Here is a 25,355-nt window from a genome sequence, read left to right as displayed (position 1 = left end):
TACTACTTAAAGAGAATTCAAGATAGATCAAAGTTTAAGTTGCGAGGCAACGAATGCAAGATTTATGACTCGTTCCGAGATGAAATCAGACTGTTGGGTCGTCATCCAGTGGTCCAGAAATGTGGGCTGTGAAAGATCCCAATTTCAGGCGATCGCCATATAGCAAGTCCCAATAAACAAACAATGGTCAAATTGCACCAGCAAAACTGGATGCTTGGAGATGAAGCTAGGGGTGACGTACTAGACGCTGATTTTGTCTTAAACAAACAGGTTTGCGCTACATGAAACATTGCTCAACATGCATGCCACCTCACAGGAAACTTATTACTTGCTGTCTAAGCATGCAAGATTTGCGCTACAGTACAGTGCGCGCTCTTAGTACTTTGCAAGATGCTGACGGACAGACAGTACAAGAGACTAATGGGGCTATATGCGGAGATGATTACTAAGGAACCCTCGCTCGTAAAGCTGTTAATCATAATAAATCAGATCTATTTTGTAGAGCATCCACTGTTAAAGTTCAAAATAATTTATAGTGCATTATACATACATACAACATGATCCACCTTGATTTCTGTAGTTAAATTAAAAGGATATATTTGACAAAGTGAAACTGAATGTCGTAAAGGTACCGACAAATCATGCTCCCTAAATGGTGTGCCAGTTAAAAAAAAAAAATACTTCCTCATATGCCACTGGATAAAATCAAAATCCTTCATATGCCACTGTGACTGATGTGGGGCCCACATAACATAGACACACTGATGGCATACGTAGGTATTTTGAATTTTTTTGACCTATAAGGAAATACCCCCAAAAAAATCCATTTTCTAAAGTGGATAAACAGTCCAAAATTGTTTCAAAGCCAAAACGGTAAAAATATTTGTCCAGGATGCATCTTCAGTTTTTTTTAGAGGTTTAAACTACAAGGGACTCAAGGTTATTAAGACTTACACAACAAATCAAAATACACTAGTAACCTAATTAAAATAGGTTCATCTATAATAGGAAGGCCTTTGCCAAGAATGTGCGGTGTAACAAGCTACACTACCTTAGAACGGATTATTATAGATAAATTATAAACCTTATCATAGACAGTTACAACTCTATCTCTACAAAAGTGTCTGTGATATCGACCTTGTTACGTCTGTAACAGAGATACACATAGACAGATTTTCTGTAAAATTGTATGAGAGTTGAACCTGTCTGTATAAAGTGTCACTAACGGAGTTTAAAAAAAACAGTCAGTGTGACCCTTTCCCCTATAAGCAAGTTTGCTTCCTTGGCTATCCTCATGATATGGCATGCAGACTTCATGATTCACAAATTAAACAACATCACATGCATTATTTACATATCTCATATTGACACATTATTTAGAACATCGATTGTATATTGTTCAGAACTTCAACATAGCCATTTACATGTCACAAAGATTAACAACATCACATAGATGCACATCACTAAAGACGTCCAAATGGGCCGTGCCTACTGGGCCGACCCGAGGCACGGCCCAGGCACGGCACGGCCCGATTACCGATGGGTCGGGCCGGCACGGCATGACGCCACGAGCCGTGCCTGGGCCGAGCGCGCGGCACGACGGGCCGGCACGGCATGGCCCGGTCAAGTCGGGCCGGCACGGGCACGGCCCAGCCCGGGCCGGCACGGCCCGGCACGGTCCGGCCCGGCACTATTTTCTATTTTTTATTTATATTTTTAATTTTTTAGCTATTTTAAAATATTTTTTTATCTATTTTTTTATATTTTTATCTATTTTCTATGTATTTTTTATTTTATTTTTATTTTTTTATCTATTTCGGCCCGTCGGGCCAAAATCGTGCCCGGGCCGGCCCGGCACGGCACGGTCACCGACGAGCCGTGCCGTGGGCCGAGGGGAAGGCACGCGGGCCGGCACGGCACGGCCCATTACTGTAGATGGGCCGTTTGGGCCGTGCCGTAGCCGGGCCGTGCCAAGTCGGGCCCGTGCCGGGCAGGCACGAACGGCCCATTTGGCCATGTTTACACATCACACATTGTTCAGACCACATAAAGCTAGCTATCTATACATAATCTCTAGCTATACATCATTGACGACGCCGTCTTCCAAAAGGATGAGATGCTTGACATCATTGGTGATGCCGTCTTCTAGAAGGATGAAATGATCGACATCATTGGTCGACACTATCTTCTAAAAAGATGAAATGATCAACATCATCTCAGCCTCCTGTATTTTAGCACAATACCAACCCAAGCATCATCTTCTAAGAAACCATCCAGATAGTATTCTAATTAATCACTAAATCAATTATTTGTATAATCACTACAATGATTAACCAGAATACCACCCCGGTAATCTCAGCACATGTTTTGTGTCTAAAATCGGAACACATATCTCTCCAACACATAGCATCATAATACACTTTAAGAAAGAGCAAGTAATTAAAGTTATATTACAAGTTCTTAAGTATTTAATAAGCTATTACAATTTACAGCAAAACAGAGCTAGGAGGAGATAAAAATGACTCAACTCCTAACCAACAAAAGAAACTACACAGCGGAAGATTAAAGACTATACAACAAAAGAAGAATGAAGCCATATGTCCTTAGACTCCATCACAAAAGAATGACCTAAGAGGAGTTACCTACTCATGCCCGCCAAAACCCTCGGCCGACGTGAAGTAGCTAAATACCAACTCCTCCTCGCTGGTAGCACCTGAAATAGCAGTGTGAGTACGAATGTACTTGTAAAACTTAATACATAATAGACACTTATAAATAGCTCAACTGTAAGGATTATGCATTAGGATGTTAGCAAGAATACAACCACATGGTTAAGTAAATACATATGGGAAAGCAAATTTGACATAAACATGTGCGAGCATCTATACTTGACCAAAGTAACAAACTAGTCCATAAACATCAACTGAACATAATGTAAAAAGATCCATTGTAGATCTACCTAATAGCAGTGAACTGAGCCATTGCAGATTTGCGATGGAAACACCATATTACCATCAGTTACACAGATCGAAGCAAATCCTAGGAAACTCTAACAAAACCACAATGGGAACCCTACAACACTCACCTCAGTGGTGAAGGGATTCAACGCCTAGATCTCACTCCTCCGACACTAAAAAAAACCCTAGATGTGTGTGTGGAAAATGAACACTCGGATGACAACAAGTAAAGTGAGGAAGACGAACACTCCTTGTCGCTTTATGTTGAGGGGGAGGCGAGCAGGTTATGTGTGTGGGAAGCCAATGAGTAGGGAAGACGAGCGGGTTGTGTGTGTGGGAAGCTAAAAGAGCCAGGGGAGACAAGTGGACAAATATAAAATAGTACCTAGGCTTTTAAGTACAGACAAATTTTCAGAAAATCTGTTAGTGTCCACCATACAGACACGGACATATGTTACAAGAAACCATATGTGACAGTATTACAGATGTGTTTTTCTAAACATCATATGTGTTTGTAAAATAGTAATAGACGGATTTGTAAAAACCGTCTATTACTATCCTATGCACCGAGACGGTAGTCTTGTTGTAGACATGTTTGTCTTAGCAACTATCTAAGTGTATTTTGTCAGTGACAGGTTCGAAGAAACCGTCTATTACACTCTATCTACTTTCGCTAATTCTGTGGTAGTGTTATGTGTTGGTTAAAATATCAAACATTATGTAGCTTGTTATATTACCTCCCTTTTGTTTCACAATTTCATTCCGTAAGGATGTAATAATGAATCAAGCTGCGTGCATTATGATGCAGATGTTGGGATCTTATTTCTATTATCTAGTGATGTAAGTAGGTACCTAATAGATAGTTTTGGGTCACTACTTATTTTTTTTCTTAAATTAAGTAGGTGGAAGTAAAATTTTAGTACAAGTGAGTGAATTTTTTTAATCCATCCAACGACTATAAAACTTGCATCCCTACTGTTATCTTAAAAAAATGAGCCGTAACCGACCTTAAATCTGCAAATAGACTTTGCAATCCAATCCAACAAATCAGTGTTCCATTCAAAGGCGATGTTTAGTTAGGCTGAAACTGTGAAACAAATAAGTCCATATACACCAATGGCACAATCCCATGTATAATATAATCGACTAGATAAGCTAAATCTTCGTATTATTTGCAGAAAAGTATCCATCGGGTGAAATCAATGGAACTTCCGCTGAAACTAGTGTTCTGACCGCAAGTCGAATTGAGACGAGTAAACCGCACATGCATATACGACCTACATTTGTTTATATTACTTGAGATAACAAACATATAAATTCCCATGATATATAGAGTATATATAGTCCTATTTGAATATTAATACAGTCATTGTTCGTCCATTGTCAGCAACTACTAGTAGCCCCTTAACTATAAGAACAATATTCCACGGTGGTGCTATGCGGCCATTGGGCACTACGGCAGAAGAAGACTAGCGGCCTGGAGGAAATATTTTCATCCAAGCAAGCCCTTGATGTTTCAACTATTTGCAACAAGGTGCAGAGGGGCCCAAAAGCTCCTTTTCAGTGCCTTAAGGGGATCCGCCGTGGCCTAGCTGTGTGAATTTTCCATGTCCTGGCCGGATCAAGAGCCGTATGGCGATGCAATCCGTGCAGGTTTGACCAATTTGGAGTACTCGTTGTACATCAGACGTCAATATCAATGTGTTGGATGGTGACAATTCAAACGGTTTGGGATGCTTGGAGGTGAAGAATTCCGGTTGCACTTTTGTTGCTATCATTTACTCAATTGGTAATAAATACATGTCGTTTTGATAAGATACTATCTTTATTGTATAATTTGATTACTATTTTTTAAAATATAGTCATAAAATCTATCAAAATTATGATACTATTAAAGATTTTTTTTCAAAACAGATCTATACCTATGATTTTAATATTTTCAAACTAAATATTTTGAAAATTATTGCTAGTCAAAATTTAAAAAGTTTCATTAAATATTTTTCAAAACACATATATTTATGATCGGATGGAATATTTTTTTTGGGTTTATTGGCTAGGTGTTGACTGAATTAACAACTAGCTGAGCGACACCCTGGGCAATGGGCGCCAATGCAAGACTCAGCGGCTGGCGCTCAAGAAGATCTCGTACGTGCACATGCGAACGCGCTTTGGCTTATTTTAACGGATCAGTAAGTTGGTTTTGTTGATTGGAATGCGATGGGTAGGTGGATTACGATGGTTGGAGGCTTCACTCGAATTTTCGCGAGCCAAATGCTCTTGAATATCCCACGAAGAATGGTTGAGTCAGTGCCTCCACACTGCATTGCGATTCGTGCGGATTCGACCATTGTCAAGTAGCAAGTACTTGAGACAACAATTTTTTCAGACTCATGCTTCAGTTCAAAATAACTGGCACTTGCATCGATCACTTAAAATGTCTCTGTATCCGAGAAGCACCTTGCCGTTAAAAATCAAGCCATTAACCAGTCGGTAGGAGACGGCTTTCCAACTAAACCTCCGAGAGTTCGCTATTCACATAACTTTGCCGGGAGCCGTTAGTCATCTTGAGAATTTTAGAAAAAGAGGGTTAGACCGAAAACAGTTTCCCAAACCGAGAGAGATCCGGTGCATGCTCGTAAGCTTCACTGAAAACGACCGATGCATGAGCTCACGGTTTTTCCAATTCGGTGATCACTGACAAGTAGTTTGTTGTCCTGAGAAGGACACCTGCATCGATTAATCATTCTCATTACTTAACTGATGTCATTGACTCCATGCATGTCTTGATCACTTCTGCTTATCGCAAATTGCATTTAGTTTGAATACGGTTTCATGGTCAAATCGGATGCTTGGAGGTGAAGATAGGTGGTGACATGCTGAGATCGTCATGCTTTGGATTTAACATATATAGTGAGGAATTCCATACGCTTGGTTGATGCATCCTTACTTCATCACAGGCGAATTAATCAACATCTTTGCTCCCTGACAACTTGCTGTCTAAGCATGCAGATTTGCGTCACACTATTGTTCTTATACCGTAATATATTATAGAGTACTGACAGGCTGAGTATAAATAAGAGTAATGGGGCTACGCCAGGAATGATCATGTTCCAAAAATGGTTTACTGAAAAAAGGGAATCCAATTAGACTTTGTAATCCAGTACAACTGATACTGTCCAATGTTTAATCCTTGACAGCAAAAGAAAATTCGTACAGTCTTTGCAGATAAAGTATATATTCGATCAAATCAATGAAACTTCATCCGAAACAAGTGTTCTTGCCACATGTCAAATTCAGAGTTTCAGACAAGCTAGTAAATCTTACACGCGTACACTTGAGTTTATCCCCCCCCCCCTCCCCACTAAAGTACTCGTATTTGACTATTGGTACAGTCATCGTGCCTTCATGGTAAGCAACTACAGGTAGCCTCTGACAACTCAAAGTTGAGATGTGAATCAACTTCCTCACACGAATAGAACATGCTATACGAGTATAGGACCATTGCTCGGTTCACAACTAAGTTCACTCGTGGAGCAACTTAGTTCACAGATCAGTCTGTTATTTATTTGTCCAACTTGTGATTGTAAACTTCATTAATCTGCGGCCTAATAATAATTCAAAACGTATGGGTGGACTTTCGGATCAATAGAAAATCCCAATTTGAAGGCATCTTTCTTCTATTTCATCACTGAAGATTCAAAAGCTTGGATGTGTTGGCAAACTGAACATGCATGGCACTCAAGTCCAGATAAGCAAAAGAGGGAAAATGCATCACCTTCATTACCCACCTTTCCTGGACCGGCGTGTGAGTTAATTTAATTTTTCACATTTTGTAGATTGCACGTAATGAGCGCAAAAAATGTTCTCTGGCGAATATGTTGATGAGTTCTGTCCTGATTGAGAAAAGGAGTTTTATTTCCAGCATTAGGAGAGTCAAAGTCTTACAAGCTAGGAAGATAAAGGGATTAGCAAAAGGACACTCGGTTTCTTAGTTATTCTTGAATGATACGAATTATTCATAAATGAGAATATATTCATGTATATAACAAACAAAAAGGGTTTCTTCCACTACCTGTAATCCGCCTCCATTGCGCGCAGGAAAGAGGGAGAATTTGAGTTTGTATGACCCACCAATTGGAGGAGAGGACGAGAAAGAAACACTTTTCACCTAAGCCCTCAGAGGTTTTACTATTTACAGAAAGGTCCAGAAGCAAGAACCGGGCAAATGAATATCCAACTTTGTTGGTGGCATAACGGCATCCTTTGTGGTCAACTTGTGTAGTTTCCAATTTTCCATGGCTCTTGCTTAGAGGACCGTATAGCACTGATACTCGTGCCGGTTTGACCAAACAGCGGCAGCACATTGTTGGAAGGAACACTGAATACTCCAGTTCTTTCATCGTTGATTTCTTCTTATCGTTCAATATTTCTCTCCCTTTTCCCGTTTTGTAAACTCCCTGGCGTACGTGCACGTAGGACGTGTTGAATGATCGTGAGTTCACCACAATTCAACTGTGCTTGGTTATCGTGGGTTCACCACATTTTGGGATGATTGGAGGTGAAGAATTTGGAGTGCAATGCTGCTGTTGCTCATCTTCTTGGGAGTTTCTTGGCTAGCGCGCGATGACCAAAGGGCGCGCTGACCATGCACCCTAAACAATAATGCAGCGGGCCAGCATGCAGTAATCATTCAGACGCTTCAGAAAAGTCAGCTGCATGCATGGTTCGGTTATCAGAGAGAAGATCTGGACACACATGCGAACGCGCTTTAGCTTTGAACGGATTGATAATATATGTTCGTTTTTTATTATTCGGACAGATGGATGGATTCATTCGATCGTGAAGGAGACTTTCGTAGAGTTTTCACAAGTCAAATGCTTGATCCGATGAGCAAAGCAATTTAGTTGCATGTCACCGCGTGAAAAAAGTGAACGGGAGTGGAAGCTGTTAGAACATGAAGCATCGAGAGCTAAGGCCTGTTTGGAACGTAAACTACTACAAAACTGATTTTTTTTTAATATCGGCTCATTCATATGTCATGTAGGAAGAATCAACTACCGTGACTTATAAATCTGTAGTGATAAGAGTCATTACTACCGGTCGGTGGTTTAAACCAGTAGTGATGTCTCATCACTGCCGGTTTAAGCCACTAACCGACAGTGATAGCAAGTCATAACCGTCGGCTAATTGTATGAACTAGCAGTGATGTCTCGACTATATAAAAATCACTTTCTCCTTCTCTAAGCCTGAGCACAACAGAGAGAAGCTCTGTTCTTACTCGGTGACGACCATTTTTGTCACCAAGTTCTTGGGGCCTTAAATTTTTTGAGGAATTCTTATGCCTTAGGTGTTCCAAGATATTTAATTTTATCTTCAATCTATTTTTAGTTGAATTTTATTTGCTAAATTTATCTAGATTTTGAAATGATAGAGTGAACCTATGACCATGATGTTTTAAGACAATATAGATGCAATTATACCTTATTTATAATATAAAAGCTTCAATTAGTAGCTTATGGTGAAAAAAGTCTTTATTATTGGTTTACATTACCTATAGTTTATGTATGAGTATATTTATTTTCTATTTTTACTTAATTAGTCCTACATAAGAGTTGAATAATAATGAAAATTTCTAGAAATGACATCATCAACAAATAACCATCGAAAGCGAACACGAAAGCATAAAAAAAAGCTCCTCCAGCCCACTATTTGCTGGTAGGAGATATTGAGGTTATTTATTTGTTGGTGATTGTAAAATGCTCTAGATATTTCCAATGTCGATTTACAACAATGATATAATTATAGATGAATAGAAGATGGATGTACGATGTAAGCCGTGTGAGTGTAGAGTCCAAGAACGACATGTAATATTTGCTGGTAGCAGTTGCGATGCACAAGCCAAATACACAGTCACAATATATGTGTTGTCTATGTGTCAATTACGAGAACAAAAAGAACTTTTTTTTCACCACCCAGCAGATACATTCTCACTTGATGCTAATGGCCTTTATGCCTGGCTATACCCGTTGGACAGAGCAAGATGAAGCTAAGATGGTACAGGAAGACCAACACATTGGTAGAGAAGATGAAGACTTGTGCACCGATATACCAGCTAACGAATATACTGATATGCCGCATGTTGGAGATACATTGGTTGATGATGATCTAGAGCAGATGTTGGCTGAGGATGATGACGATGATATGGAGCAGATTTGCACGATGGGGAGGGGAACTTCACCAATGAAAGAGATTTTCAAAACTTTCAGCGTATAATAGAGGACTCTGAAACACTGTTGTTCCCAGGTTGTGAGAAGGAGCACACAAAATTGCACATCCTAAACTCAATTTCAAAATTAAAAAAAAATAAAACTATAAGATCCATATGCCGCTTTACTTTTTAGGGATCACCTTGCGTCGAATTTTCACTTGATAGAATCACACCTGTCGATACTTCATAACCCTCATTAGTTCTTTAATTGTTTGTCATTATCACCAAAACCCACTTAGGTGTCTAGTTGCACTTTCACATAGTTTTCAACGCATTCTGTTTGGCAGCTTCCTTTGTTCTTTAGCCATAGAGGAAGGTTGTAGATGGCCAGGCCCACTGGCCAAATACTATGTGAGGTGCTCATGTCATCGAAAGGGTTCATTCCATCGGTACTCAACGTCAACCTTACATTCCTTGGTTCTTTAACGAAATCTGGATACATGACATTTAAATTTCTCCATTGGCTAGCATCAGTGGAGTGTCGAAGCTTAGTTCCATTATTCTTGCACTTATCAAAATACCAACGCATTAATTCAGAGTCCCTAGGATTCGAGTACAAACACTGCAAGCGAGAGATCACTGGCAGGTACCACATCACCATGGCAAGACTTCTTCTCTTCTTCTCCATGTTGGAAGACGTTTCTTCTTCATCTTGACCAGCAATACTCTTCTTCTTTGCGTTGGCAGAAGCATCTTCGTCCTCACAATCATCATTCCTCTTGTACCGACTCGCATTACACACTAGGTATCTATCTAAGGATTCGTATTCTTTACGGTAGAGGATACAGTGGTTCGGACACGCGTGTATTTTTTGCACATCCAATGACAATGAATATATAAGCTTCTTCGCTTGATATGTGATGGTGGGCAAGTAGTTAGGCTTCAGAAGCTTGTTTACTAAGAGACTCAATAGATTCAAAAAACTCTTGTCAGACCATCCATTGCTGGCCTTCAACCTTAGAAGTTCAAACACTAAATGCAACACCATAAACTCCTTTTTACAACCCTTCGATTCCTCATACAAAAGTTCCTTTGATACCTTCTACAACGTCTCAAAATTATCTAAATATCTCATATCCCTTAAAACATATGGTTCTATGTGACCCAACATTTCCTCTAGATCAAAATCATCATCATCATCCATCATAGCATCAGTATTGCCTTCGACTCCCTCATCATCACCATCCACTTGATCAACAGCGATGTCGTTATTTGATTGGCATGCACATTTTTCACTGTGGGATTGGCATGCACGTTTTTCACCGTGGGATTGGCATGCACGTTTTTCACCGTGGGATTGGTATGCACGTTTTTCACCGTGTTTGGACCAACATGTGTAATCCTCGATAAAATCTCTCAAGATCAAGTGTGATTTGATTACGTTTGATTTGTCCCACAATTTCTGGTTCTTGCAGTCAGAGCATAGGTAGTGTATTTCCTTTATCTTCTTAGTCAAAGCGTCTATCTCAGTGACTTTAATAAAAGTAGAGAGTCCTTTGATGTATATTTCTCCATGTCTTGGCGCATTGTATATCCATGCTCTGTCCATCTTTAACTTCAACCACAAAATTAGATCAAAAATTAATTAATAAGAAAATCATAATAAAAAAGGTTTTTTAAAAAAGGAAAATTTATATTTCTACGCAATTGAATCTACATTGGTACAAATTTATGGCTCAAAATAATGAGGATTTATTACTCTCTCTCCCTTTACATCTAGATCTAGATCTATCTAAAAAATCCCTAATCATAATAAAACCTCATAGAGGCTAAAAAACATCAAATTGAAACTACATTTTTTAAATAGAATCATGTGAATCTATACAATTGAATCAATATTGGCCACAAATTTAGCTAATTTAAGAATCTAAATGGCTAGAACCATGAGCATCTCTAGATCACATTCAAACTATAATTAAGTCTTAAACTAAATCTAGACATAAAAAAGATGTCAGCTAAGGATCAGATACTCTTACCTTAGATGGCTCCTCCAAGAAATTTAAAAACGAAACCTGCCCTTTGTTTTCAAATCTCGCGGCCGCCTTTGAGCTGCACTATTCGGACACAATGAGCTTGGTTTGAATGGAGCTCCTCGTGGGTGGGTACTGTTTATGGGGAGATTATCACAGGCGGTTCACATAAGGAACCACCTATGAAAATTAGTTTTTCCAAGCGGTTCCTTATGTGAGCCGCATGTGGAAATAGCTCTATTATCATAGGCGGTTCACATAAAGAACCATCTGAGTAAACGTGTCATTTACACAAGCGGTTCCTTATATAAATCATCTATGGAAATAAGTCTATTATCATAAGCCGGCGGTTCACATAAGGAACCGTCTTTGTAAACGCGTCATTTCCACATGCGGTTATTTATGTGAACCGTCTGTAATAATAGAGCATATTTTGTTGGTCTCTATGGCTATGTAGGAATGTCATTATCTTTAATAAGAGAAACTCTTATTCTCTTTTACAGGTTATTTTTACTTATCCACACTGCCTCCATATGTGGTCTGTACTGCATCGGTAGGAACATCACGAGATAGTTACTACGGTATGTACTCGACTAGAGCGGGTAGCTAGGGAGCTCTTTACCCAGTTTGGATGCCAGTCTAAACTCCTCCGCATACAAGACTAGTTAGAATAACCTTAGCTGAGAAGATGTAATTCCATCTTGTTTGAATTTTGCTTTATGTGGGTCTTTTGTAATGTGTTGATGTTTGTTAGATTGCGGTTGTATGCATCATAGTTGTGCAGAGGTCGGGGATAAACTCTTATGTTGTTATATCAGTTTAATGTAACAATGAGACTTAATAAAGCTTTCTTTTTTAAAAAAAAATTCCCATGGTTGAGTCTTGAGTTAATATGCAAGAGCCCAACGTGTAATATAATTTAAGGACTCTGTCACCTGACCTCAAGCTGAAGGATAAAAATAAATTTTCCAAGAATGATAGGGATCCTGTGGTTGGCATGCATCCACATCAGCCCATGGGTTATTAAGTGATCAGTGATAAGATGCACGTCCTGACCACTTCTGCTTGTCGCACATTGCGAGGTAGAATGATAGAGTAGTAGAGCTAGCTCTGCATGCCAAGTTGCACTTAGTTTGAATAAGGTTTGTTTTCATTGTCAAATCCTACAAATGCCTAGTTGAATTGGAAAACCGGATGCTTGGAGATGAAGCCAGGGGTTGCTAGATGCGGAACGTCATGCTTTGGCTTAAACAAAGTGAGGAATTCCAACGCTGAATGCATGCATCCTGCCGGCTGCCAAACCTCAAAACATATAGCTCAACATGGATGCTACCCGACAACTGGCTATCTAATAATGCAGCAGGATTCGCATTCACCTAATTAAACTAGCTTCATCTTAATTACCGTTACGTCTATGAGCTGAAACCAATCTTGACCTGGCAAACAGAGACTTGATTACGCTGAAAAAACAAAAAAGTCCAAATAGACTTAATTTTATTAGCCCTCGACAACGTGAGCTAAAATCTTTGCAGATAATGAAGTACACCCTGCAAAATACTACCAGCGAAACTTCCTCGCAAATTATTCACCAGTGTTCTTCTGACCATACACTGAATTCAAACTAGTAGACATCACAAGTTACTGATCAGTTCAGTTTAACGTGAGGTAATACATATATAAGTCATGCAAAAATACAGGTAGTTTCTCTGCTATACGTACTCTCCTGTTTGACTATGAAGAAGTCATTGTTCATCCGTGGTAAGCAACTGAATGCTAGTATCCTCTGAACCATACAAATTTTCCACTGCATGACATAGCATGATCACGTGTATATATGACAGCACAGAACAAGTGTAAAATTTGCGCGCAATTTTCACAGAGTAGCTCGATCATTGCGTGTGCTATATTGTTTCCTTCTGTGCACGAGAGCCATTGATTTTTAAGTTGCGAGTAGACAGCCGTTGATTTGAGAGATAATTTAGTGAGCGATCGAGCTAACCTAGGTGCATCTTCTAACTAGCTGGTGGCCGGCGTTGTCGGCACCTCAGAGTTCATATAAAGTATTTCTAAGAGATGATTATGGTGACGAAGCTCTCCTCACGGCCCTCAATCTCATACACACTGTAGAGGTGAACTAGATTTGTTCGTCTCTAAATTCAGTCACAACAGAGTGTCGTTTTGGACATAAATCCAATTTTTTAGACCAAGGCATTTGGCTCTGCTTTTTATTGAAAGCATGAACATAGTTCATATCTGAACACTCTTTAATTTACATTTCAATAGGCGAGAGATCGAAACAACCTGTTCACCCTTACTAACATACTCTCAGAGTATATTTCACATACTTTGCAGGGTCAACTCTAGCTTACAGCTGTCCAAGAAATGATAGAGGATTAAGTAGTCCTATATCCTCCTACCAATTCACTAAATGCGTGTGGACTTTCCGGGCTATAGGAAATCAAAAATTGCAGGCATCTTTCTTCTATTTCTCCACTGAATAGTCAGAGCTTTTTTTTATTGGCAAACAGAAGAAGCTACTCACGTCCAGTAATGCGAGGCGCGCACGGGCCTCTTGTATGAAAGCCTCCGTACGTAGAATGGATGATTTGACTCTGACTTTGTTTGGTAATTTTAATTTGATATGTTTAATTGTATTTTGATCTCACTTCATTCAAATTAAAGATTCTGCGCCAGTATATAGCATGGTTTAGTTTGGGTTAGTGACAAGGAAAATGCATTATGTTCGTTCTGTGTTTTTTGTTTACTGACTATAGTGTGAATTTAACTATTATAGGGTAAGTTGTGCCAAAATGAGCGCAAATTCGTATGTGATCATATATCATTTAAGACTTTACAAGTGAATTTTAGCTTAGAGGGGGAAATGATGAACTGCATGGTGCAGCCATGAACAGGGGCATAGCCATATCGTATCTAGGACCAATAGAATTATAGAACTCCTAATGTTATCTTGTATATATATGTCTTTGTCAGAGCCAGGCCGGTCCTGAACCTTTGGAGGCTCTGGGCGGGACAAAAAGGGGGGGCTCCGTAGCATTAACAATAGGAGTACCTTTTATTTTGACTGCAAAACTAATGTTTTGTGTATAACCGCAACACAATTCAAAGAGTTTTTTAAAAAGCGCATTGCATCTAGAAAATAATGCAAAAATACAAGAGAGCCGAATTGAATCAACCCAAGGAATTTTTAGCAATTATCTTGAAAAGGCTCTAGGGGATATGCAATCCTAATCCCTTTCTCTTGAACCCTCTCTCAGCTAGTGAACCCTAATGCAGTAGAACAAAAAAGAACAAGTTACAAGAATGTTTTGGATCTAATTTAGGTGCCGATGTTTCTTTGAAGTGGTATTTAACAGCAAAGTAAAGAAGGAAAAATCAAGAGAACTAACAGCTATTTGAAACAACCTATATTTACAATGAGAGTGAGTATATCTATAACATGATCTCACTCACTCTGGAGCCCAAGTACACGTACGAATGTCAGGGCCGACACTCCTCTGACCAAACAATGGGATAGAGAACTTTCAGACGATGAGCAAATCAGAAAATCTTACAGTTCAGCCCTCCAAAGATACTTTTATTTCACCTGTAAACTTACAGCTAGGCCCCCCAGGTTTGCTTGTTTAACTGCAGTCCTCCTCAGAGGCGGCAAGTGCCCGCGGTGACGGCGTGACACGGAATTGGCGGGAGACAACGACTCGAGCAGGCTATAAAATCCGAACAAGAATTGCTTGCTGGTTGCACGTTCAGTTTGCCTTCTCCTCCACAGAACCCGGCCAGCAGCTAGCTTCCTTGCGCGTCGATGGACTCCCCGGCCCCCTCGAGGGGCCCCGCGAGCTTCCTCACGCAGGCCAACGCCCTCCTCCGCAAGAACCTCTGCTTCCAGGTCCCCTCCCTCCCCCTTCCTCCCCTGTCTCTTGCTCTGTTTCTTGGATCCCTCTGTTTTGCTTGCACGCGAACAAGATTGTCGGGGAGCAAGCGGTCCTTGGATACTGCAATAGCGTGCGTGTTTTGGGCTACGAGACTCCAAGCTTTGTACCTTATCTGCAAGAGATTGTGTTCTTGGGTGTTGGTCGCAGAGGAGGAACCTGAAGACGAACGTGGGCATCACCCTCTTCCCGGTCTTCCTCTGCGTGATCCTCGTCGTGCTGCAGGGCGTCATCGACCGCGAGTTCGACAAGCCCAAGTACCGCTGCGGATGCGCCTGCGTCGACCCCGGCCCCGGCGGATCCTGCCGCCGGACGGAGTGCGGCGTCCAGTACTCCACGCTGGACCAGGTCGGGAGCTGCCCGATCCCCAGCCCGACCAAGTGGCCAGCGCTGGTCCAGGTGCCGCGGCCAGAGTCCCGGGCCGTCAGGACCGCCTCTCAACCGTTGGACGGTTTGCCTGACCCAACCTGCCGGGACACCGGCTCCTGCCCCGCCGCTGTCCTCGTTACCAGCAACAACCGCTCGCTTGCTGAAAGTATTTTCCGTTTCTTCTGTGTCATGGTAGTACGCTGGATGTAAATCTAAACCGATTTGTTGTTCATAATCCGAGTGGAATGTCCATATTTTGTTTGGCAGGTCTTTCGGGTGGACTGTTTCCTGTTTTGACTTCCTCTTTGAATTTCACGGATTATCTTGATACCTTGTCCAAGATTGTCCCTGTGAGTCCTTTTCATGCCTATATGCGGGCTTTGCTTATGCAGTTTTTGTACTGTGTTCTATTTTTTTATGTATTGAGATTTTGGTTGGATTTCTCTTTGTAGGGGTCAGACACGTCGCCATGGATTACACAGCTTATCGAGCCAGTGTTTATTCCAGGGAATACTTTGTATCTGGTGCAACCTCGGTGTTCGTCCAATTTATCACAGACGATTTCATACAATGCCGGGGGCATACCCCTTCAGCTCAGTAAGTAGCATTTCCTCGGTTAACTTATTTTGTTTTGACAAGGATTGAATATGTACCAGACAGAAAGGGAGAACTGAGGACTTAGTTAAGATTATACTACTGGGCAACTGTAGGCACTTGGAATTTACTACCTCACTTTTGTTACCTCAATTTCACTTCTAGATAATACTGAACCACATTCGTAGTTTTGTATTTGTCATTATTTACAGAAGAACAAACAGATCGGTTGTCCAAGTGTCATCAAATTCCATGTAGTGCTATAAGCTTCTTTTACTGGTTTCCTGGGGTTTAATTTATTCCCATAAACAAGCTAGAAATTAACTTATATTTTTCTGGCAAGGTTTTTTTTTCTTATTGTTTTGTTATGTTATCTCTTTGACAATTAGATACCAAAGGCTGTCAATTCTTCATAGATACTGTTTTCTAGGCCTGCTAAAATATGTAGGTCTGATGATTTTCTTTTCAAATATTCAGACATAGACTGCATTCAAGGTCTGTCATTATGGCGTGAAAGTGCATCCAGTATAAATGATGAATTATTTAAGGGTTATAGACAACGAGGTCGAGGTAGTGGAGGAGGAAAGACAAATGAATATGCTGCAGGTGATCTCATTTTCCAATCAGACTTAAACGAAATGCCACTCGTTGTTGGTTCATTTTCTTCTGTTATAACTTGCTTTTCTCCATAGGTTATGATTTCTTGAACACAAATATGAATGGTCTTGAAATGAACATTTGGTACAACTCTACCTATAACAACAACACTGCGTATGATCAAATCGCATTGTTACGAGTTCCACGCTTGGTTAACACGGTAGGTTTCTGCAGCGGCACAACTTTCACGTCTAGTGTTATTCATCTGTATTGTTACTACTGACACTACTTATGCTTTCTTTCCTATAGGCATCCAATGCATACATCAAATTTCTCAAAGGAAGTGGCGTGGAAATGTTGCTTGGGTATGTTAAAGAGATGCCCAAAGTAGGAACAAAACAGAAATTTGATCTCTCTTCTCTTCTTGGTGCACTGTTCTTCACATGGATCGTTGAACTACTATTTCCAGTGAGTGCAAGATACAACCTTTATTTTAAGGGAAGTGGCAAAAGTGGCTTGAATGTTGAGTCAATGCTAAACTTTTTCCAGGTCCTATTAACATATCTCGTGTATGAGAAGCAACAGAAGCTGAAAATTATGATGAAGATGCATGGTCTGAAGGATGGTCCTTACTGGCTTATCTCCTATGCTTACTTCTTTGCTCTGTCTGCTGTCTACATGATACTGTTTGTGATTTTTGGCTCCTTGATTGGTAATTGACGAATGAATTCTTAACTGGATGCAAATTTTGTAAATAAATTCTGTAATTTGAACACAACTTTCCTCTGTGCAGGTCTAAAATTCTTCAAATTAAATGACTACAGCATTCAGTTTGTCTTCTACTTCATATACATAAATCTTCAGATTGCACTAGCATTTTTTGTAGCTTCCTTCTTTTCTTCTGTCAAAATAGCCACAGGTCCGTGCCTCACGTATGTTACTTCTGAAGAAAGCCTATGATCCTATGATCTTATTGACTGACTTCAGAATTACTGTGCTGCAGTGGTTGGTTACATCTATGTATTTGGCTCTGGCTTGCTGGGGGCATTTCTTCTTCGTTTTTTTCTTGAGGATACTAGTTTTCCGAGTAAGGTCCTCTCTTATTATTGTTTGATAACTCTCTTTAAGTTGTATCCATGACAAGATCTTTGTTTATGTACACAGAGGGTTGGATAGTTGTCATGGAGATCATCCCTGGATTTTCATTGTACCGAGGGTTATACGAGTTTGGTCAATATGCATTCGCTGCAAATGCAATGGGGACCAATGGTATGAAGTGGGCTAATTTGAATGACTCTGTTAATGGAATGCGTGCTGTATTGATTATTATGGTTCTGGAGTGGGCGATACTTCTCCCATTGGCATTCTATATGGATCAAGTCTCGTCATGGGGTGGTGGACTCCGAAAAAACCCCTTATTCTTCTTGAAGTGTTTTAAGAACCGTGTTGTGTCATTGCGGAGATATAGCTTCGGGAGACAAGGATCTAAAGTAGTTGTTGAAATGGAGAACCCCGATGCCACTCAAGAAGTAAGTTACGCTCCAGTTAAATATTGTCTCAATAATACTTACTTTATTTCTTATTTTTTAAAAATTATGTTCAGAGAGAAGTAGTTGAGCAACTTCTGCGGGAACCAAACGCAAACCAAGCGATCATCTGCGACAACCTCAAGAAGGTTTACCACGGAAAGGATGGAAACCCTGACAAACTTGCAGTCCGAGGGTTGTCTCTTGCCCTACCAAAAGGCCAGTGTTTCGGAATGCTTGGCCCGAATGGAGCTGGAAAAACATCCTTCATCAGTATGGTACAGCAACATAAACTATTACTTTCATTTTCGCAAGATTTTAGGTGACATTATGCACCGCTTAGTGATATATATTCGCCTGCAGATGATTGGGCTCGTTCCACCTACATCTGGCGCTGCCTATGTCCATGGAATGGACATAAAGACTGATATGGATGACATCTATACAAACATGGGTGTATGCCCACAGCATGAGTATGATCTTGCTTTAAAATTTATAGAATAACCTATTTCTGTAGTTTACTGTTGCCTTGTATATTGTCATCACTGCTAATGCTTTTTGAAATGCAGCTTACTTTGGGAAACTTTGACGGGAAGGGAGCACCTATTGTTCTATGGGAGACTAAAGAATCTTAAAGGAGCCGAATTACTGAAGGTATAATTAGTTTGCATATGTTTCTATTTACTTTCACTGTAAAATAGTCTGTATTTGAAATAAGACATTTTTTTGTTTGTCTTCCATCAACTATTCAGATGATTATACACATGAATACATCAATATTTGAACTGACAAATATGTTCTACTGCAGGCTGTTGACGATTCTCTGAAGAGCGTTAACCTATTTCATGGTGCTGTCGGCAATAAGCAAGTAAGAAAGTACAGCGGAGGCATGAAACGGAGGCTTAGTGTTGCCATCTCATTAATTGGGGACCCCAAAGTACTACCTTGTTTCTTTTTATGTTTTTAAATGGACATAATACACTTCGTTCAGAAATGGATAGAATACAATGGCATGTGCAACTTAAAATTTAATGTTTTTTAGGTTGTTTTCATGGACGAGCCGAGCACTGGACTAGATCCCGCATCAAGAAACAACCTATGGAGCGTTGTGAAGGAGGCAAAGAAAAACCGTGCCATCATTCTTACAAGTATTGATCTCTCCTAATATTCTCTCTCGTGCTTCTGTAGACGAAATAACGGAGAAGCATCAATGATTTTTTTTACAGCACATTCAATGGAGGAGGCAGAAGTATTATGTGACAGACTTGGCATTTTTGTGGATGGTGCTTTCCAATGTCTTGGAAACCCAAAAGAGGTAACTTACCAATTTACATGTATGAAGCACACAAGTACATTTGTGTGTGTGTAGCTTTCTTAGTTTATTAAACGCTTTCAAACATTCCTGTTTCAATGTCTTGCAGCTGAAAGCTAGATATGGGGGCACCTATGTGTTGACAATGACGACGTCTTCAGAGCATGAGGAGGAGGTTGAACAGCTAGTTCACCGCTTATCACCAAGTGCAAGCAGGATATATCATATATCAGGAACACAGAAATTTGAGCTGCCAAAGCAGGAGGTGAAGATAGCAGATGTTTTCAATGCTGTTGAGAGTGCACAAGGCCGGTTCAGCATAAACGCTTGGGGCCTGGCTGACACCACCTTGGAGGATGTCTTCATCAAGGTTGCCAAGGGAGCACAAGCTTTCAGTGTGGTTGCATAAATAGTATATTGGATTTCTAGGTAGTTATTTTCTGCCTTGTTGAGGAATATGTGTTGCATTCTTATTTGAGATTTTTTTCTCGAATGCGCAGAAGAGCTACGTGTCATTTCATTAAAGAAGAAAGAGCAAAGAAGTACAATACTTAAAAACCTTGCCAACAGAAATAACCAAAAGCACACTGAAAAAGAAACATAAACTATCCAGCTAGCACAGTTCGGAGGTCTTTAACCCAGCGGCACACCAAAGAACTGCCTCATCTGCTACAGTCTCAGGACCACACTAACATTCAGAATCTCCCCATTGAAGACACAGCCATTATGGTGTTTCCAGATGTCCTAAGCAACAAGGATTATGAGAGAGTTGAGACCCTTCTTGTGATACTTAGCAACCATCTTGAGGGTGTGACACCACCAGCTAGAAAACACAGACATCCCCAGTTGGGGAGTCATTGAGTGCATCCTGACCATGTGTAGGACAGCAAACCACACCTTCTTGCAAACACGCAAGACACCAGCAAATGTTGGATTGTCAGGACGCTGGATGAGGCAGCCCTCGCTTGGCCAATTTGTTCGCCGACCAGCAATGGTTAAAGATTGCAAGCCATATGAAGAACTTGCATCGTAGATGTGCTCAAGACCTCCACACCCGCTTCCATGGCACAAACTTAATCAAACCAACAAAGAACGCATTGCAGACCAACTTACTTGAGTAAACCGTTGAACCTGATAACTTCCAAATGTGCTGGTCCTACACCCCCGGTTGGAGAACAAACCCTTCCAACGAATCCCAAATTTGGAAGTACTCAATTTCTCTCACCAAAAGGGCTCCCTTGATATCAGACATCCATCATCTGTTTTCCAACGCCTAATCCAGTATCCTTTGGTTGATCGCCCTTCGAGAAATTAAAGAAATGAGATGGTGAGTCACTTCAGCGATTGTATGACCATTCAACCAGCGATCAAACAGTAGCCATAGCAAACATGGCCCGTGCATTCAAATGAATTTGAACCTAAAAACTAGCCCAAGGCTGAGTCGGCTATCTTTTGAAGCCACAACCACCTCATCTAAAGTGCCCAGCCAGGAGTCACCAAATCAAAAATACCTAAGCCACAAAATTGGAAAGTGCGACATACCCATTGCCAAGAAACAAGAAATTGCCACCCCTAGCCTGTTCTTGACCCGTCTAAAGAAAACCATGTTGTTGTTTGCCAATTGACTTGAATACTCACTTGGGAAGATCCATGGCGATCATATGGTAAATGGGTGTCATCGTGAGAACCATGCGCACCAAAATTAGCCTACCTACATTGTCAGTGTAATAGGCAAGGAGGTGCCCCGTATGGCGGGTCCCATGCTACCAAGTGTCAGTATGCAGCAGGTATTGCTAGACCACGACCACATCGCGTGACCAGCCCCCTAGTCATGTAGCGAGGACCTGCGACTAGCCCTTGCTGGTCGCAAAGCAGGTCTTCACCTACCCAGTTAAGTCTCATTTAATGCTGCCTACTCGAGTGTTTTTCCCTTCCCCAGGCACTTGCTTTCGATGTGGCATAGTCGTGGGGCAGTGTGGAGTTGCAGTGACCCGTCCTGTAGCATTTAATACCGCGGGATGGTCTGACGGGTGAGCGTGACAGCGTTCGGTGATGGTACAGGATGTGTAGGACAACTAGAGCAGGGCAAGTATGCCTATCTGATGTCATGATGGGCTAGGGGTAGTTGTCACCGTCATGGGTAGGTCTACCACATGGTTTGGTACGATCCGTTTGTTTGTGCATCTTTGCTCTTGGTATATAAAGGGGTCAAGACCTTGTTGTGGAGGGAGAGAGTACATCTATAATAAATTCACCCAATTCATAAGACAATACATAAGACGTAAGACTATTATTCCATGGGAGTCTTGAACCTGGATAAACCTTGGTGTTCTTGAGTCTAGGTTGATACACGTATATAGGAAACGTGGATCAACCCGCCCGTCATCCGGTATACCTAGGATAATTGTCAAGGATCATCCCTTTATAGTTGGTGCGCCAGGTAGGGGCGTGCTTTTTCGTGTTTCTGCAGGTATTGATACTATGGTTGGGCTACCCATGACTGGATCCCCAACTGCTACGGAGTCCTGTTTCGAGGACACCGGCTGTTGCGAGGTCTTCATCATAGGATACGACCTAAACAAGTCTGGTGTGCTTTAAGCATGGGATACCAAATCCTAGTCCGAGGACTCTGAGCCCGAGCAGGAGGTTTCCAAGGTAGCCCATGCAGCAGGGGGCAACAGCGACGCTCGTGTCACGGGAACCAGAGGCGAGCCATAAGCCGTAGGCCAAGAGGGAAACCCACCCGACGCCAAGCATGGGGGAGGTCCTACCTTGTTCCAGAAATAGTAACACCACCCAGAGGAGCGCCCACATGAAGAGGAGACCGTGGTGGCATCCTCGTTAAGGTCGTCACGGTGCACGAGGAACGCGAACACAGGGGCTCCACCCTCGCGATGTCTTGCAGCTCCATGGTTAGTAGCTCGACTACAAGGCCATGACTCCTGAGTGAACCTGCAGACTACGTGGGTACTTCTTAGCCACCCACCGATAGCGGTACCGGAGGGTTCGCCGGTGGCACCGTGGTTGCGCGATCTCACCCTCTTAGTAGAGACTGCCCGACGCTAAACCGTGGCAGCGGTAGCCCCATCCTTTGTAAGGAATGATTAGAATGGTGGCCGGCCAGGGTCACAGTGGGCTCTGCAACAAGAGGAAACTAGCGCTCCCTTGGTGGCAAGGAATACGAGGCGACCCCAACCACACCGGGGCAGTCTGCCTGCTAACCTATGTGACTCGCTCTACCACCGTGACCTCCGCCACGTAATCCGGGACCAGAGGGCCACCCAGAAATAGGAAGAGCATGCCCGATGAGAAGAGGGAATGGGCAAGTAGCCCTGCCACTCACCTTCCCCTCGTCGGGAGGCGATGGACTCCTCCATCCCCTCACCAGGGCGTGAGACAATCAGCTCTCTCCTCGATCGCACGCCACCCAGTGACAAGCAGCTCCCTGTTACGAGATGGGGTGCAACGCTTTCTCAGCCCAGGTACGAGAGGTGCGCTGGCTGGACAAAATTAAGCTAGTCCTAGCCAAAAAGTACGATGGCTCAACCAATCCAGAGGAGTTCCTACAGATCTATACCACTATGGTGCAGGTTGTGGGAGGTGATGGGAAGGCATGACAAATTATTTTTCGACCACCCTGGATGGTTCAGCATGGTCCTGGATGATGAATCTCCCCCACAAGTCGGTTCGGTCCTGGGAAGACTTGTGCGACCAGTTCATCGCCAACTTCCATGGGACCTCCGCCTGACCAGGGGTCGAGGATGACCTATATCAGGTCAAGCAATGGCATGGTGAGCCACTACTAGACTACATCCAGCATTTCACCGATTGCCGAAATACCATTCCAAAGATCACGGGCGAGTTCGTGGTCATAGCATTCTGGAGAAGGGTCTATTGAGAACAGTTTAAGGAACAACCAATCTCATCTATGTACTGAGCCCATGAATCAATCCCAACACATAGTGACTTCATTGATGATAATCATTACGATATCCATAGCTTAATCGAATAAACTATCTTAAACAAATGACCTTCAAGGTCAAAGAACCAATTAAAATACAATGAAATCTAAATGAACTATAACTACTCTAATCCTTTATGACTCTTCCATAGGCTTGATCGACGTAGAAAGTATCTTAGAATGATCCATCTTCAACGTACTCTTCAATACCTTCTCCAACTGATTGTTTAGTGATAGCAAGAGTGAGCATATGTCGTACTCATCAAGTTGTGAAGAAAATAGTATGCATATGAAGGCTTTGACAAAAATATGGCTAAAAGGTTCTATTGCATAAAACCGCATGTAAGTAAAAACATTTGAAAAGCAATGCTAATTAAATAACAAATGTAAATAACCAACCACCTAAAGATTCCAACCATCTTGACTTAACCAACTATAAACACTATCAACAAAAGTTCTATCCACCATGGTTGAACACCTCAATCATAGTTCCCACCACTATGATTGACAACACCTCAATTATGGTTCCCACCACTACAGTTGACCAAACTAACCAAAACATCAAGTTCTAATTATGGTAGGTTTTCTATGTCACTCGTGACCATGAGCACGGTGGATTAACCAGTTTTACTCTGCAGAGGTTGCACACTTTACCCACAAGACGTTTCTTCCCAATTGCTGAGTATCTGTTGGCTGTTAGAAAACTCTTACACACTTCCAAGGTGTGCACTAGGAATCCACTGCAAATCCTTTACAATTCCCCTCTCAACATGTGTCTACCCGCTAAGGTTTCAGTGCCATGGGAGTACACCCTCCACAACAAAAGCCCCCTCTTGCACCTTTTGGATCCCAGGACATCTCATCCATTCCCTATTCTTCTTCCTGGTCTACACTATACTAAGACTAAAGTAAATTAATTGGCTAGGCACGTCCCATACCAGGCTTGTGGTTGCACTGTAAACACAGAAAAGTCACCCCATGAACCGGTCCTTAGATTTGAGCAATAATACCACATTCCCAACCGTACATCCCGTATCTGTCTCCTCATGCCGCATGCTAAAATCCCTATGCCATGTTGCTATAATATTATTCCATCATATTTTATCTTTGTTGCATATGATTATTATCAAGTTCGTAGAGCCATTATCATGATCACCATCCCAAAGCAAGGCCATCATCTACCCTTCCATAGCCCAAAACCATAACTAAGACAACAAGGATGATAAGCGAAAACTAGCGTAAAGCCTAACTCTTGGGATTCCCGACAAAATTATTAGCATGCATGTTTGTAAAACAAAATATTTTGAAAACTGGGATAAATATGATCAAAAATACAACTTGCCTTCACTGATCTCAGTTGGGCGTTCAAAATCTTGACCTTGCAGTCCTTCTAGCTCCTCCAGAACATTGGCATCTACTCGCAGCATACATGGAAAAAGGCAACACGTAAGCACCAAGATCAAAAAGAGCCAAATATCACACAACAAACAACATCACATACAAGATCACACTTTTTCGGACAAACTGATGAAAGAACGAGTCAAAACAGAGCTATGGATAACAAGTTATGATTTTGTAAAGATCAAAACAAGACTAAAAAGATTAACTATAGATAAAATTATGTTACTAGGATTTTTCTAGATTTTTTCCTAAGTTATTTATGATTTTATGGGATTTTCTAGGATTTTTTGGAATTTTCTAGCATTTATTTGAATTTTAAAACTATATAAAACTATTAAAAATGATTAAATACAACTATAAAACATTATTATAAAGTAATTCCCTGATTATTATTATTATTGGAATTATTTTTGCACTAGAAATCTATTTATTGTGTAATATATACTAATTATG

The 25,355-nt window shown here is 41.3% G+C and overlaps 1 protein-coding gene across 1 annotated transcript; it reads left to right on the top strand.

Annotated features, from left to right (window-relative positions):
• Nucleotides 1–14,943: 14,943 nt before the first annotated feature.
• Nucleotides 14,944–20,011, top strand: LOC133899625 (ABC transporter A family member 7-like). The gene is made up of 18 exons (XM_062340643.1): nt 14,944–15,099; nt 15,293–15,677; nt 15,779–15,861; nt 15,964–16,108; nt 16,583–16,711; nt 16,798–16,922; nt 17,012–17,170; nt 17,252–17,414; nt 17,496–17,621; nt 17,706–17,789; nt 17,867–18,231; nt 18,306–18,506; nt 18,592–18,701; nt 18,798–18,882; nt 19,037–19,165; nt 19,271–19,376; nt 19,455–19,543; nt 19,650–20,011. The coding sequence occupies exons 1-18, from the start codon at nt 15,016–15,018 to the stop codon at nt 19,947–19,949; spliced, it is 2,868 nt and encodes a 955-aa protein (XP_062196627.1). The 5' UTR covers nt 14,944–15,015; the 3' UTR covers nt 19,950–20,011.
• The last annotated feature ends 5,344 nt before the right edge of the window (nt 20,012–25,355 follow it).

The sequence above is a fragment of the Phragmites australis genome, chromosome 18, assembly GCF_958298935.1.
Source record: "Phragmites australis chromosome 18, lpPhrAust1.1, whole genome shotgun sequence".
In the NCBI taxonomy this organism is placed as follows: Eukaryota; Viridiplantae; Streptophyta; class Magnoliopsida; order Poales; family Poaceae; genus Phragmites; species Phragmites australis.
Note: the sequence above shows the minus strand (reverse complement) of the source record. Positions and strands in the feature narration are given on the sequence as shown.

Excerpts from the sequence above, each read along its gene's own strand:
- LOC133899625 (XM_062340643.1), top strand. The coding sequence starts at position 15,016 with ATGGACTCCCCGGCCCCCTCGAGGGGCCCCGCGAGCTTCCTCACGCAG. Across the intron at positions 15,100-15,292 it reads GCAAGAACCTCTGCTTCCAG|AGGAGGAACCTGAAGACGAA; the intron begins GTCCCCTCCCTC and ends TGTTGGTCGCAG. Across the intron at positions 17,790-17,866 it reads TGAGGATACTAGTTTTCCGA|AGGGTTGGATAGTTGTCATG; the intron begins GTAAGGTCCTCT and ends TTATGTACACAG.